This window comes from Motacilla alba, chromosome Z (genome assembly GCF_015832195.1).
Source record: "Motacilla alba alba isolate MOTALB_02 chromosome Z, Motacilla_alba_V1.0_pri, whole genome shotgun sequence".
NCBI classification, from domain to species: Eukaryota; Metazoa; Chordata; class Aves; order Passeriformes; family Motacillidae; genus Motacilla; species Motacilla alba.
The window spans coordinates 62,691,451-62,708,093 of record NC_052046.1 but is presented as its reverse complement, the minus strand read 5'-3'; the positions used below and the strand labels follow the sequence as shown (position 1 = coordinate 62,708,093).

Genomic DNA, 16,643 nt, shown 5'->3' with positions numbered 1-16,643 from the left:
ACAGAACACATGAAAATACAGCAAACTCTAAAAGGACTCTCCACAGAGCAAGGCTTTTACAAACTTGAAAAGTAAAAGAAAGATAAGAACGCCAATTAGTAGAAAATTCAACTTTATTTAAATGTTGTCCTACTCAAATACCAGTCTGAATAGTTTCTTTCCCCTTTCACCCCTATTTAAACATTTTTCTTTGTAGTTTAAAGCCAACGATAACTCTGAATACTGGTGCACTAACTTATTAACTTTAGGTAGTTACTTAATATAAACCCTGAATGCCACTGCATTATAATTAAGACTTCACTGGTATTTTCAATTAGAATACAGAATATAATTATTATTTAACTTCTCCAAAGTTGTTACTGTACCCAAATTTATAGACAAACATTTACAAATAAATGTTGGGCATTTCTTCCTGAAAAACGAATAAAATTCTCCTTTGTGAAATGTTCTTTTCTTTAAGGTGTTTCTTCCAGTTAAGCCTACATGTTACCAAAATGTGCTGAACACAGGCTGCTTCTAAACTTTTCAAAATGGAAGGTTTTAAAGGGGCCTTTTCTACACTGGAGTTCCATAAATTTCCTGCCAATTTAGAAATGCAGGAAGGGTAGCACAGCCATGACCCAGCCTCTGGCTGCAGCCTTCCTGATAAACCGTCAGAAACGTAACCACGCAAACCTTTAGAGAATGAAATGAGCTTGAACAACCAACTGCCATCATTATCTTGTTCTCTAACTGTAACTGAAGGTTACTGCAAACAAAATAATGTTTCCACTTAAATTAGGTTTTCTAATGAGTCCTATTATTTTTCCTGACTTCACAATGAATAGTAGAAAGCATGACAGAGAAACAGAACAGATACTTTCCTCAACTGAGTCCCCTGAAAGTCTTATCTCTTCTACACTATCAATGGTTATCGGAGGTTAAGAACCTATGTGAAAAAGACATTAAAGTTTAAACAAAGCAGCAAGTCAAAAGAAGGCTCACAGATTTGAAGGCCTATTTGATTTAAGTCTGGCACACGTAAAAGACATGTCTTCACTTGTAAATATAATGTGAAGTATAATGTATATTACCTGTATCAGGCTCTATTTTAAATGCACAAATATCCAGTCTTCAAAGCTCTTCACATGACCAACAGTTCTGATGAATAACCTGATGCAGATTCTGCTCATGTTTGGCTAAACCAAACATGTAGCCAAACCAAATTACGTACAGTGGCTCAATGCAGAGAGCAGATGTTCTTTAGAAAAAGCTATAGAGCCTTTCCACAACTTCTCCATTCCACAGTTATATTAATGAAGAGCAGCAATCAGAGTTAAGGCTCTGAATTTAGCATAACGGACAGACGTATGTGGTGGGAAAAGGAGAACTTGTTCAATTTACAAAAGCCAAGTATTTATCCTCTTACATGTCCATATCCCAGCAACACTGTGTGTGTTTTGATTGTCTTTTCTTAACATTTCTCCTTCCCACACATACTGTATAGAATTTGGTACATGGAAATTTTGTGTCTTAGACACTTTTTCTTCATTGGGTGTTTTTACTTGCTCCTTCCTAGTGGCAACAGTAATAGCTGTGATCACTGGAAGACCAGTACTGGCCTACTTAAAAATAAATTAATGCAGCATATAGCAGAGGGAACTAATGAAACCTTCCACTCCCATTCATATGCAATTAACATTCACTGGTAAAACAGAGAGTTAAGTCAGATGCGGATTCTTCTTCCGCATAGTGGACAAGTTGCATAGTGGAGAAAGACAATCTTCTGCTATCATGTATAACATCAGGCTCTAGAGCAGTTTAGACTGATCAAGAGACTTGCAGATCAGTTTAAAAGACCATTATGAGTACCATTTTGTAGGTAAACCACTGTCTGTTGAGGGTGATCCTGTCATTACTCAATAAAAAACAAATGTAAAACTGTGTATGAGAGTGCAAAATGTAAGTAGTCCTCTCTCCATATAGGCACCATTTAATTACTCTGAAATCCATTAGCAGTTTTCTCCTTCTTACTCAGAGCTAACAAAACTCTCTCCAGAAGATGGTGTTTGCTCTGAGATTTCCTATTCTAGCCTACTGTAAGAAATCTCTTCTGTGTCCACAGCATAGGTGTCCCCCGAGAGTAAGCCGTTAGAGAAAGCAAGACCTCAAATACAAGTAAACACTTAAATAAGCCTAAAATGAAGCATTACTGACCAACTTTGTACACAAAACAAATTAAGTCATGGAAAGCAAGAGCAACCAGTCCTTCCATATCCCTTCATCAAGAACTAGTTGCAAAGATTTCCTCATGGAAATGAAACTAGCCCTGTCAGCAAATGTGTAGTCAGAAATCAGCATTTCCATGACTTGTGCATAACAGGAAACACATTACAGGAACTCTGTGGGACTGAACTACTTAAAATACTTCACCTTTTAAAGAATAAGTTTGTTTGTTGCAATAAAATTCTGAATTTTAAATCTGCACTTAGTAAAATAGCCAGAAATTTCTAGGCAATCTGCAGCAGCATATATTTTTTTGCATTTCAAAACAAATTGTTTGAGTGCAAGCTCTGTCTCCTTTAGATTAAAACTGTTCAACACTTATATCTATTAGTGTAAAAAGCCTGTACTCTCTTACACCATCTTCTATTTACCCAGTACAAATAAATGGTTACGGTGACTCTGACTGGTCAGATACTAAATTCAGGACTATGTAAATCCATTTTAGATGCTCTGACAAACACTGTTGTCATGTTCTTTAAACTGTTAATCCTTGTTGCAGTTTCAAATAAATAACATGGCTTCCATGCTTTCTACCTAGAAAGTCATTTAATTTAATGGGCCCTGAATAGATTAAAAATACTCATGCGATTAATATTATGGCTTTACATTTTTGAAAGTTACCTATCTGTAAGTTTTAATTTTGGAGTGTCTGAAAGAGCTGTACAAAATTGAGAGCACTGAAATATGAAAGAAAAGCAGTCAACAGATGCTTACACAGGTAATGCATCTTCTTCAGTTCTGAAAGTTTTGAGAACACTAGATACAAAAACAACTTGACAACATCAATATTAACCTTCCTGTTTCAACATATCAAATAAAGATCAGCACCGGAGAAGCTCTATGCATATGAGGAAGGACAGAGATTTGCCACCATATATAGGTAACTAAAAATACTTTGAAACTAACAGATGGAAGGGTGCCAACTCATGCTACATGCACACATACAGAGACGATACTAAGTAAATATTGCACAACAGCTCTCCTGAAACAGAGCATCCAGCTGTATGCCCAGCAGAAGAGTAGTGCTGCATAGTATGAATGTAACTCCAGATGTCAGCATGTCAAGTCTTTGTGCCACTCATATACTCACAAGTTTGTAAGACAATACATCTTACCCTCAACAGAGCAAGCTTCTTCACAAAGCTATAATTATAAAACTGGGATACTGCCAACCGTTATGCTCCACAAAAAGTATTTGGAAAAAAAAACCAAACAAACCCAAATCTTCAACACAGCTATTCTCAAAAGCTACAAGTAGAGCAATCAATTAAAAAAAAATTAAATTTTCAAAGTCAACTTATACATATGTTTTTATATACCAGAGCTTCCAAAGTTACCAAACACAGAAACACAGAGTTACATAGAAACCAGCTTCAGCTATTCATAGAACTTGCAAAAGTTTAATTAATTTTGTTAATTTTAAGCAATTCATAAACAACCACTTACTGGTTTGGAAGGTGCTTATTTTTCTTGACATGTCAGTAGTTATTCCTTTAAACTATGTCATAAGAACCATTTAAACTGACCTGCACTGGTCAGTTTAAATACAACATCAACATCTAAGCAATATTTTCTGTTAAGAAAACAGTAAGTCAATGATAAACAACACTTTCTGTACTTCTCTATCAGTAACAGTGTTCTCGAAGTGACAGAACATAGCTATGTTTAACAGAAATGGCTTATGATAGTGTTACCTTTAAATTATGACATAGTTTTGATGTAGCACATACACAGCAGCAAGCATACAGTGTTTTATGACAATACTAATTAGGAGTTGGATCTATTTGGACATGTGACTTGAATGCGTAAAACTCAGTCCTAATAACCAAAGCCACTTACAGCCTGTACTACTAGTTCATAATTTTTGATACCCAAAAATACCCTCCTGGCTTGGAAAATCGCTCTAGAAAGTCATGCTGCATTAGCAGACCTTATCAAGTGATAGTACATTTTTCAAGTGACAGCAGAGGTCTCTGTACTTCAGCTTTACACATCCTGAAAACAAGTCTTATTTATCTCTCATTGACCTCTTACAGAAGACATAGCAAGCTCATCCAATTTTCTTACATCCTCTAACAACAACAAAACCAAAGTGTGCAATTATTTAAACACTTTCAATAGCAGTGTTAGGAGGAAAGCCTCAAGATAATTTTCAATTCTTACAACAAAGAAGGTAAGATTTGTTTTGTTTACATGTGCACATTTAGGAAGACAGCAGCCTAAATAGTGTATAAGAAATTGATAAACTCATAGACACATCACCCCCCTTTTCTGGTGAAATAATTAAAGTCCCTTAAGTTTCTGATCTCTTTTCCTATTACTTATAGCAAATTACTAAATCAAGGGAGAGCACCATACAGCTTAAGATCCAGACTTCCACTTCCAATGCACAATTTCAAGTTTATGACAGCATCTATGTCAAATAATTGAATATTAATTATGTTTTGGATACATTTTTAAATCAGTGCTTTAAAAAGCACAACTATCCTATTCCATATTTCCAATTTTTTTTTTGTCTGGAGTTACTAACATGGGCAAGGAAGAAGGGGCAAGACAATCCTTCTAAAGTTCTACATACTACCACCTTCCTTTCTCCTAACAAATTTCTCTTCATTATTTTTAGTCATTATGCATTCAGTGCATTTTCATGTATCTTTTAATTCCCATCTTAACTTTCCCACCACAATTCAGAGCCTACGTGGACTGCTTCCCAAGTCTTCCAAAGCAGTAGCAATTCTGAACAATAACCTATTCTGAAATGTTAGTGCAAATGAAGATGACTAATGATTAAAAATGCACAAACCTATAACTTATGCCTAGTTCGGAGGATATACAGAAACTCAATACTTTCAGATTTTACAAATCCATCATTACAGTTAATCTTGGAAAATATTCACACACAGCAGGAAAGATGTAGGATTCCCTATGCCTTTTAATTTTACTTCTATACAAAATAAAACCCTGTCTATGGTATCACAAAAATTTCTTGGTCAAATTTTGCAAGTTAAGACCCTGTCTAATGACTTTGTCATCACTGCAAGACAAACACAAAGAAACTTCCTGTCCTACCTTGTGTCATTTCTACATATGAGAAAAACCTGTACTAACAGAAGGAAGCACCCATGTCTCGGCACTCACTGGTAACCCACACTAGGGGTTTTGCTAACAAAGCTATATAGGTAGAGACTCTTAAAAGCACAAAGAAAGAAATGGGAATTTGAGGTAGATATCTTCTACTCATACTTGCTGGAAGCACTTGTGAAGACACAGATGTGGAAACAGAACATATGGGAATGTCCCACTGCCTTCACCAATCTAATTGACTTACTAACAAAACAAAACACAACTGATCAGACAGTTAAATGAACATACCACAGTACATAACAAAGCTTAATAGAAAAGCTCAATTTCAGTTGTGATAGCTGAATAAACAACTTCTGTTTTGCTTTAATCTTAGAAGATAGAAGCCTTTCTAATCAAAATCCATATTTTTATATTAATTTTAATCTTATATTTATGTAAGGTAAAATTTTTCCACCTGTTAGTTTAATACTGATCTCCCACACTGAGGCTTCAAATTATGCAGATTTGTATGCCAAGAGAGCAAATCTAGTATCTTGGGTCATTAAATTTTAATAGTATGTTGAAAGCAAAGAAGTCAAAACTAAACACAAGATTGCAAACAAAACATAGACTTGAGCTATGCCTTATATTCAAGAACAATGTAATTGTGAAATTAGTTTTTTCCTGAACTTTAAGCATAACTGCTGCATACAACTGAAAAAAACCATGCGTCTAAAGATATTTTGTCTCTTTTTCACTTCAGTCGCAAGCAATAACAACTTTTATGTTTCTGCTACTTCTTGGTAGAGAATCACATAAAAGAATTAAACAAGAAGCAACTTTGTAAACAACCCGGTGACTACTAGAACACTTCAATATTTCAAACTAGCAAAGGTCACAATGAAAACTAGTCGCATTTCACACGAAACTCAATCCACTTTTTTTTATCCATATATATTTACCCACTTCAAAAACCAGGTATCTGCGCAGAGATGACTTATAAGATCGCATGTCCAAAGAAAGCCGGAAAGCCTGTTGTTTCCCTAAGCCGGCTGCTGCTGAGCCGTACCTCCTCAGGGGCACACGGAGACCTGCCACTGGTACAAAAGCGCGGAGCGCCGAGGGTCGGCTGTGCCTTTGCGTGAAGCAAATGCGAAGCTGCGACAGCCCTCGCTGTTCTCCCGTTCCGCACCAAGACTCACTGCAGCCCCAGCCACCGTGCTTGCGCCGGACCCCTGTGCAGAGAGCGGCGTCCGCGCATCGTTCGGCCCAGGGCCTCATGGCAACCACTCACCCCATCCTATCGTGTCCCATACTATCCTATCTCATGCCACCCCATCCCTCTTCCCGCCGTCTCTCCGCAGCCTGAGCACGGCGGCGCGGGCAGGGCCGGCGGTCCCCTTGCCCTGCCGCGGGCACGAACGTCCCGCCGCAAGGCCTCGGCCCAGTCCCGGGGGTGGCGTAAGAGCCGAGGCTGATCTCGCAGCGGGGACTGCGGCTGCCCCGCGCCGCGCCCTGCCCGTTCTGCCCGCGGCGCGGCGTCACCGGCCCGCGGCGCTGCCCTACCCAGAAGCTCTCCACGAAGTACGCCATCCTTCCTCCGCCGCCCGGCCACCGGCGAGCCCGGCCGCGGCCGCCGCAGCCGCCGAGACGCGACGGAGGAAACGGGCGCCGCCGCCGCGTTCCGCCCTTCCCGTGACGGAGCAGCCGCCGCCGCCGCTCCCGCCCCGGCCCGGCCCCGCGCCTGCGCTCGGCCGACGCCGCTGCTGCGCAGGCCCGGCAGCGCGGGGGGCGGCGGGCGCCCTCTGGCGGGGGCGGCAGAAGGCGCGTCCCGAAAGCTCGGGCGAAAGCCCTGTGAGCGCCAGGGAGCGCCGGGGAACGGCCACGCTCAGCGCCACCACGCACGGCGGAGACGAGAGGCCTGCTGGTGGAAGGTTCTTCACCCAGAGGGTGGCAGAGTACTGGTAGAGGCTCCTCAGGGAAGTCGTCACAGCACCAAGCCTGACGGAGTTCAAGAAGTGTTTGGACAACGCATGTCACGAGGACGGGAAGCGATTCTTGAGGATGTCCTTTACGGGGCTAAGAGTTGGACTCGATGATCCTTCAGTCCCTTCCAACTCAGAATATTCTGTGATTCTGTGAAGTGGTTTCACAACCAAGTCTTATTCCAGCCAGTAGGGCCAGGTCCTTCAAAGCAAGGTCCTCGATGATGACTAGTCCTGCAGGGAATTTTGCTGATAAGCATAGTCTACCCTCCTAACAGCATTGTCCCACAGGATATTACAGTTCCAGTGGCATGCTCCTAACAAAGATGCACCTCATCTGAAGTCAAAGTGTCCAGAAAAACTGATTAATTCAGGTCTTCACCTTCTTCAGTCACAGTTCAGTTGTCAACCCTTCATTGAGTCAATATAGAATATTAGCCAGCGGGGTGATGCCAATTATTGGTCCAGAACACAGGGCCATTCAAGTGCCACCTGTGGCCAATCTGTACCTGGAGCGCTCCTTTTCCGTGTGTGTGTATGTGTGTGTGTGTGTATAGGTGCATATATATAGATAGATTGTCTTTGTTGCAGAGTCAGCAACACTGGACTCTTTGTGGGACTTTGGAGAGTTCCTGTTCTACCTTAATAGGGTGATTCCTTACCCAAGACAGCAGTTATGTTTCCATTGTTGACTAAAAATATAGGGCCAGGTCTAGGCAGCAGTGTTGAGGGGCTGCAGCTCATTGCCCAAAGCAAACATGTGATAAGCACTTTATCCCAACTTGACCTGTGGTTCTGTCAGCACAAAGTTTTATCCAAACCAGAAAAAGTAAGATGGTGATATTGTCAGATGGGTGTTCAAGGAGCTCCCCTCCCTTATGGAAACCCTGTTAGTTCTGGTGTGAAAAACCTCATCTTCTTTCACATTGACACTAATGGTTTTTGTACTGCGTTCTGTATGTTATTAGGTAAGGCATAGAGCAGAACTTCCAAGTCATCCCTCACAATCTGATGAATTCACCGACTTGTATCAAATTTATGCTGATTAAAGACTTCCATGAAGGAAAATGGTTAGGAAAAATTTAGTTCAGAAGTTTACAAAGCTACAGAATTTCATCTACCTTTACTACAGATATTTTCATGGACGATGAGCAGTATCATTCTAAAAAGGTATTACAGTTGTTGGTAAATAGCTGTACCTTTAGTCCATCACTTCTGTAGCTTCATGGTGAGTTTAGAAGTTCCTTTCTTTCTAGCAATCTTCTCCCAAAGTTCCAGTGTATGCTAAGTTGGTAAGATGTCAATACATAGGAAACTCCAGTATCTTTCACAGGACAAATTTCTTTAGAAGTCCCAAGACAGGTCTGGATCCCTCTCTTTTGATAAGAGGAGCATGTGTACTGTCATTTTAAACAGTAATAACATGCTGTAGTGATGCAGATAGGCAAAACTTTGCAGAAGGAAGCCTTGTAAAATCATGGCTCACTTCTGTTACTTTGGCTAAGTAGAAAAGGCTGCTGGGAGCAACTCAGCTGAATTAGAGATAGAAAAACAAGTTGTATAACCATTGTATGTTCACCTCGTTGTGTATGGTGGTTGGTTGGACGATGTTTGTTGTACTTTAGAAGTATGTAACTGATAAAAACCTAACTGCTTAAAAAGACCTGGTTTTTTGCAACAAAGGAGTTCTCTTTTGCATCTCCCTGGGGACTCTGCATTGCTCTGCTTTGTAACACTATAGGACTACATTTGAAGAACACTTCTTTAGTCCTCTTTTTGCTTAATGTAAGTAAGCAGTCTGCATTATGGTCTGTTCTGAAAAAAAAGGACATGATTATAGTATATTCTGCAGTGTGCATTGCAGTCTGTAAGGATGTACACCAGGACAGACAACAGATAAATGTCGCACGAGCAGAGCTGAAGCTTTCCATTCCACAGGAGATAGAAATACGCCTTTCACAGGGACGGATACTATGCTATGAGGGAAGGAATCTCAGGTTCACTTCTACGTTTCACAGAAAAGTTCCTGTCTTCCATATTTTCAAAACTATATAGTTCTCCCTTATGTGCTGCTATACTAGATGTGAAGCAACTGTTGCAGTTCTTCAGCAATCTGAATCCATGACAGAAATATCAAACCCATCCTCAGGTTTTCAACAGCTTTCCACATAAATCTGAGTGAAATGCACAATCTTAATGTTAAGGCACGCTCCAACACAGGTACAGTTAAACAGAAAAACACTTTGATCTGTATCATGATCAAGACTGAGATTACATTATAAGATTTTTCTACATTGAGAAATCCATAATGGATTACTAACTTATTCTGGAAGTCCCTTATCTGCATGTTAGTGGAGTCTTTGAGAATACTTTGCAATAGCATCATTTACAGTTCTTTAATCTTATCTTCTTCCCTAGGTATTGGCTGCCAAGGACCAGATACTAGGTTCAGTAGACTTTTTGTCCCAGTACAGTCATCCTTTTGTTTTCCTCCTGTAATGGAGGCAGAGAGAAAGGGACATTATTTTGAAAGCCATAAATACACAGTGAGTCCTGTATAATAAAACTAAGAATTCCTTGCATATTTTCAGCAGTGTTCACAGAAGATCAAAATAGTTTTCCAGATTGCTAATTTTTTAATAGTTTAAAAAAGCAGTTTCTCTCATCATCTACATGAGTGTAAGGTTAAAGAACCATCACAACAAACCTCACTGGAAGGGTATAAAGAACTAAAGAGACATCTTAGCTAGACTAGTTCACTAGTTATATTTTATGTCTCAGTTGTAAAGAATTTAAGAAGAAACACACTGGAATGAGTTGCTTCCCCTTATAGGCTTAACCAATTATTTTCCACCGATAAGGAACAAATACAACTAGAAGTGAAAAAATAAGAATTTACTAACAATCGGAACAGCAACAGGCAAAGAATAACAGTAAACAATTGCTAGATACATTATCTCACAGGGTACCTCCCCAGCCAAGCATGTCTCATGGACAAAGGGAAAAAGAGTGCCAGTGCTCACTGCTCTGCTTATCTCCTTGGTGGCTGGAGCTCCAACTGGTATTCTCTGGATCAGGGGGCTAGAACTTGTGGAGGCACTTCACTTTTCTCTTGCAGGAGATGCTAGGGCAGGCAAGGCAGGACAGCTGGGCTGGGGTGGCTCCTGGTCTTCTCTCCTCAGCCAGGTGCTGCTGGTAGAATTTGCCCCAAGGCAGACCAAGACCACTAACTGCAGCTTCTCTGAGATGTAAAAAAAACAAACCCATAAGAGAACCCAAACAGCCTCTGTCCACACAGCCTCAGCTCTATAGCAAGAAGCCAAGAGCCAAAAAAGGCAGCCAGAGTGAGAGCTCTGCCTCAGCAAAAATGAAGAGCCCAGCAAGGCAAAAATCAGGCCTAGTGAAGTCCTTTTCAAGAGCTGTTTCAATTTGGTCAGTACTGTCAGGCTACCTTACAGGATTTAAAAGCCACCAGGATTATGTTCTAACCAAGCAATGGTACCTGCATACCTGCAAACACTATCGAGGAGTTTAATAATTTACTTGCTTAAGACCTACACATTATCTTCATTACCAGACATTTACTGCAGCCTTTTTGTACAGAAGGTATAACAAAATCCCACAGGCAAAATGTTAGCACTGGTAAAACTTAGGAAAAAAGTCTGGAAAATGAGATTATAAAGTTAGCAGCAAATACAATTAACTTGAAATAATTGATTCAAAGACAATTCTCCCAGATAATCTTAATACAGGCTAAATCCTTTTCTGAAATACATGCATAAACTGAAAATGTAGTCTGATGAGAGAACACTGCTGGGATTATGGCCTGCATCACACTTTTGGTAGGATGGGCATTTCTAATGTTATTTCCAAGTATTAGATGAACAAAAATACTTGTCAACAGTCACAGCCATGCTATTATAGTAAGAGATTCACTGAATTTCTTTAAACCTGGTGCAATATTTCATCAAAGTTATTTCAAAGTAAGGAATAGTATACATGTTCTGTTGAAGATCTGCAGCAACTTTTAATGGCACTGTTTCCTACATCCCTGGAATTATGAATTCCATTAGGCTGCATCATCTGACTCACTGTAGAGTTAACTGCATGCTTCTATTGATCTGGACACCAAGCTTGATTGTATCCCATTCATTAACTCAATTACTTAAGTTTGAAACCAACAGCATTGTTTCATAATGAGTCACTTGCTATTAATGGTTTGCCTTTATAACTCTTCTGCCAAAAGCATGTCTCATTAAATCAACCATCAATCAAATGGAAACCTCAGAAAGTGTTAGTAAACATTAGCAACAACAAACCAGAATAGCTGAGTGGTTGAAGATTCCATTTTGACTTCTTGTCCCATTTCAGTCCTGCATGAAAAATTCTGGGAGATAGTTCTAACATATTCAGGAAGTGCATTACTACAGTAACACCACACTGAAGTTTTTAATCCATATTCTATCTAAGATAGGGAATTAACAGGATAATTATTATGCAGCTGTACCCTAAGGAGTACATTCAAAGGTTATCTGAACTCATATTCTTGACACCTTCATATTTTTAATATTACATACATGCTTACTTACCTGCAAATATGTCAATGAACTTGGAGCAGCAGCTTATTTGCAGTCAACTAGTAATAATAACCTAAATTTAAAAAAAAGAAGACTAATGTATTTAATACACTGAAATTCAATGAAAAGTGAAGAAACATGAAGTGTTTAGAAGAGCAAGCTTTGACTGTACAACTACTTAGCACCAAAGTGCTCCATAGTACACCACCAACTGTGGTGTGTTCTGATCACCAAGATCTTCTCTACTCGTTATAACAGAAAAGGTAATTGGTGGAAGGGTGTGAAGCCAAGCTAATAAGATTATGTGGTATCTCAAGAAAGTGTTCTTAGGACAGCATATATATGAATAGATGGTACTTGTGTTCTTAATAAACCAAAGACAGCTTTTAAGTATTACTATACTAACAAAAGAGCAACTGATTGGGATTGAGTTTATGCAAGACAGTAAATGAAATAATGAAAGATATTGGTCTGGACAGGTATTTTAGCTGCCTAGGTAGGAAGTAGCAAATGAAATACTGTGAAAAAAATTAATTTATTTGGCTATACAAATCCTTAATTAAGACTTAACATTAAAAATCAGAATGTCAGTATGAACAGGATGGTCAGTGAATGGCTTGCATTTGGGCAAAAGTAATGCTATGTGAAAATGATTCCTTTTGATTCTTAACATCCATAGACTGACACAGTGATGCCTACCTACTGGCAGCCACCAGCTTTAGCAAACAGAAGAAAATATGTGAACTTCAGTGTCCTTGTGACTTCAATAAAACTTTTAAAGCCCAACTCCTTCTGAAGATGTGTAATAGCAATTTAGAAGGCTTCCTGTCTGCTCACACAGAAGACATTGGAGGTTTATTTTTTGTTGTGTTGTTTTTATGTTTGTTTTTATTTTTTCTGTGGGTTTTTTTGTGCTTGCTTGTTTGTTTTAAAGGTACAAAAGTAGTCAAGATGCCTATGGGTCTTAATCAGAATAACTAAACTCTTGAGTTACTACATCAGGCAATTGTCTGTGTTAAACACCATCTTTTATCATGGAATGAGAAACAGTCACCTGATTGAGTGAATGCTAGCAACACAATTGAGAGCTATGGTCTAAGGCTCCAGCTGGCTTCTATCTGGTTTTGGCCCAATGATGAAAACAGGTTTGATGTGTAAGGATAAGGAATATGGAGACAAACAAAATTAAAATTGCCCACATATTCCTATGTCAGAGTACTACTAGAGAAAGTGATGCAACTGTCTTAGTGCCTTATGCTAAGATATTTAAAGAATTTTAAAAAATGAATACTTTATTTTTTTATTTGTCCTGTGGTTAATGTGATTTTCCAAAGCTACAAGGAAAAGGTGCATATATTTACACACATGATTCCAAAATGTTTATTTGAGCATGTAGATTTCAGAATGAAAAACATATATGCAAGAGAATGATCATCAATACATTGAGGAAAAAAAACCTGCCATGTAAAATGACCCAAAACCTCCATTTGAGATAATGATTTTATTAAAAGAAGACACTGAAAGATGGGTTTCTAGGAAGAAAAATACATTAAAATTTAGTTGTAAAACAGTTTTCCACTATTTCTTGTGGTTTAGTTCATATGCAAAATCCTTTAAAAAACTGTATCCTTCACTATGTCTTGAGTTTTCAAACTACAGAACCCTTCAGTTTCTATACTTGTAAGTCACAGAAACTTCTCAACAAATCAACATAAATGTAAAGCTAAAAGATAGCTTGAGAAAACTGTAAATTAAATATATACTACCCTGTTAAGACATTATTTAATAATAATTCCAGGGTAAAAGGACAGGTAAATAAATCTCACTTCCCTTTGTATAATTTATCATAGAAATAAAATTCTATTTAGTATTTCTATTTAACAAAGAGGGTGCAGAGAGAAATAATGGAAATTTAAAAAATATTGGCATAAGTTACACTAACACTGCAGTAGTTATGCATCCAAATTAACTTGTATGCTTTAAACACAGGAAGACTTAGAGTTCCCCTGTATATTTAATACAGGAAATTTATGACCATTCACATTGCCAAGGGGCACGAAGAAAAGGAAAAAATAGGTAAAACTGTCATATATAAAATGTCAGTATAACAACATTTTATTTCCATTTTTTAATATATTTTGAAGTATGGAAATACATTTTCCCATATATTTCAAAATTACAAGTTAAGATTTGAAAAGTAGTATCTATACCTGAAGACACCTATATTTATAGAAAAAGATAAATAAAATAAATAAATAAATAAATACACCTCCATTTTAATTTCCACAATTCAAATTGAAGTCTGGTAGACAAAGAGTTGATGTCACCAAAAAAACCCCCCGAAAAACTGTGACTCAGAAATAATTCCTTCTATGCCTTCACTTATACATCTATATATTAGTATATGTGCAGCATAATTAGACCTGCTTTGCCTAAATTGGATGGATTACAGGAAACTACTTAATTTTAAGTCTGTCATTATGCAGTTTAACATTTGGATGTCTTCTGAGAGGTTTCAACAGTCTACACTGCTCATTTTATGCAGAACAAGGGTAAATGCCTGTGAAAGATCAGTCCTTTATAATGCAGTCCGTTTCACTGTGAAAAAAAGTTACCAACAACTAGTCTGTGAGCACTTAACATACATAAATTATTTTCTACACACTCTATGCCTATTGAAATGCCTCTTCACTCGAATACAACATTAAGTTTATTTTTTTAAATAAATACAATGATATACAATTATGTTCAATCTTTTGCACCGTTCCACAAGCTTTGCAACATTCATTTCCCATACTCAAAACATACTTCATCCTTTTAATGTTTTAAATACAGGTAGTAATTAACCTCAGACTCAAAATTTGAGGCCACAGCTAAAAATCAGGTGTTGAGCTGATAGTAGAAGACTTGAACAAACTATTGACAGCAGTATGCTGTCAGAACATAAGGTGAGTGGGAATGCCTATTTGAAAGTAAGCTAAACTTTTCCAATCCCCTCCTACACAGCCACTGAAGTGTTCAGCCACCAGGAACTGGTGTTTCTGCTAAGCAGCTTGGTCTCTACAGTGCTATTCCATGGCCTTCGCTTGTTTCAGGAAATGGAAGTCCTTCATTTAAACAGAATTTCAGCCAAGTGTGCAAGTAATTAGTTTCTACTATGAATTTCATCATAGTATTTATATCTATGTACTTTATTGCTATATTAGTCAGTTGCTTATATAGTGTAATGACTAAGTTCAATAAAATGATCAATAGATAAGCAATCTGTGCTAGACATATCATGGTCAAAGTTGTCTACATGCTATTGACCAACTGTTATATATCGGAAATGAACATAAAAAGTTCAACTCCATATGCATGGATTGAAAGAAACCACTGTTTCATATTTTAGAGACTTCTAAGCTATAGAACTTCCTAAAGTTCTCTAAGGACAGCTCTTTGAATAGTTTGTATTACCATGATCCCATGAAAGCTAGATAAAATTAGACTAAGACCACTGCAAATTTTGGTTCAAGGTCTTGAATAATTTTAATTTATTTCAGTTTACCCGTTGTTTAATTATTCACATTATTGACAGCCCAGGAAATAAGTACAAAATTTTTCTCCCCTTTCCCATTTGATCAGACTTAGCAAGGATCAACTGTTTCAAGAAACATAGTTAATGTAACATTTTCAGTAGTAAAGCAGTTATCAGTTGTCACCCAACTGGCTATAATTTCAATCCACCTAAACCTCCTTTTTCATACATTGATCTACCCTCAAGCAGCATGAAGTATCTAAACTAAGCTAACATTAAATTATCCAAAGACCATTCTCTTTCAGATAAAACAAAAATCCTTATTTCAGAGATTCTAGTATCTATACGTGTGAATTAGAAGAGTGTACTATTGGTTCAGGCAAAACATAAATTGAACAATAAATTTTAATCATTAATCAAAAATTGGAATGCAACATCTATATTTCAACAACTTTATTAACATAGTCAAGCAGTGATTAACATTCACATCTATTATGTCACATCATACAAATGTAAATACAAAATTACTACAGTACAATATATATTCTCTGCATGATCCAAAATATTTGGTGGCCCCAAAAACTCTTTTAAAATTCAGCAGCTTATCAAAAATTAAAACCATATTTTATTTAAAATGAAGTTCTGTTAGCACATAGGCAGACTTCAAGAAATATCACTCAATTTAGTACAGTTTGAGAGGTTGCAGGAGGATATGTTTGAAGGAAACATTCCAACATTGTGGCAGATACAGAAACATAAGATTTAAAGCTTTCAAGCAAAACTTATACAACCTAAGTTGTCAGCAGAAAGATCTGGTCTCCCTTCATTTAAAACTATTTTGTGTACTTCATCCAATTAAAAATTTTAGAAGTCTCTAGTATCACTAAGTCAATGTACAACATAACTATCTCTTTCCACAAAAAAAGATACTACACTGCAAATTTCAACAGCCAAATAAACCTCCTTATACCAATCTTTTTATTCTCATTGCTGTCCTCACAAAAAACCAAACCTTGTTAATTTTGTTGCTCACTCGAAATAAGGAAATATATACCTAAAGAGAAAGTAGCACAACATAGCAAGTTTATAGAAGAATGATACTGTACTGTAAGTGCTGAATGCTTTGAGATGTGGATTTGGCTTACTTAAAGCATACTGTAACAGCACACAGGGATTCATCCTATAGAGTAATTTCAAACTTCCCTCGTTTACGTACATTCAAGCGAGTGAATATCA

The 16,643-nt window shown here is 37.8% G+C and overlaps 1 protein-coding gene across 6 annotated transcripts in view; it reads right to left on the bottom strand.

The window, feature by feature from the left end:
* Positions 1 to 7,053, bottom strand: part of FCHO2 (FCH and mu domain containing endocytic adaptor 2) — an 89,212-nt gene extending 82,159 nt beyond the window's left edge. For 5 of the 6 annotated variants that reach the window (XM_038125756.1, XM_038125759.1, XM_038125757.1 and 2 more), the window contains exon 1: positions 6,895 to 7,053. In XM_038125756.1, coding sequence (XP_037981684.1) covers positions 6,895 to 6,921 — 27 coding nt within the window. In that variant the 5' untranslated portion in view covers positions 6,922 to 7,053. Of the gene's footprint in view, positions 1 to 1,073; positions 4,855 to 6,894 lie in introns of those variants that run through there. The other variant, XM_038125758.1, reaches the window with a different exon arrangement.
* Between the last annotated feature and the right edge of the window lie 9,590 nt (positions 7,054 to 16,643).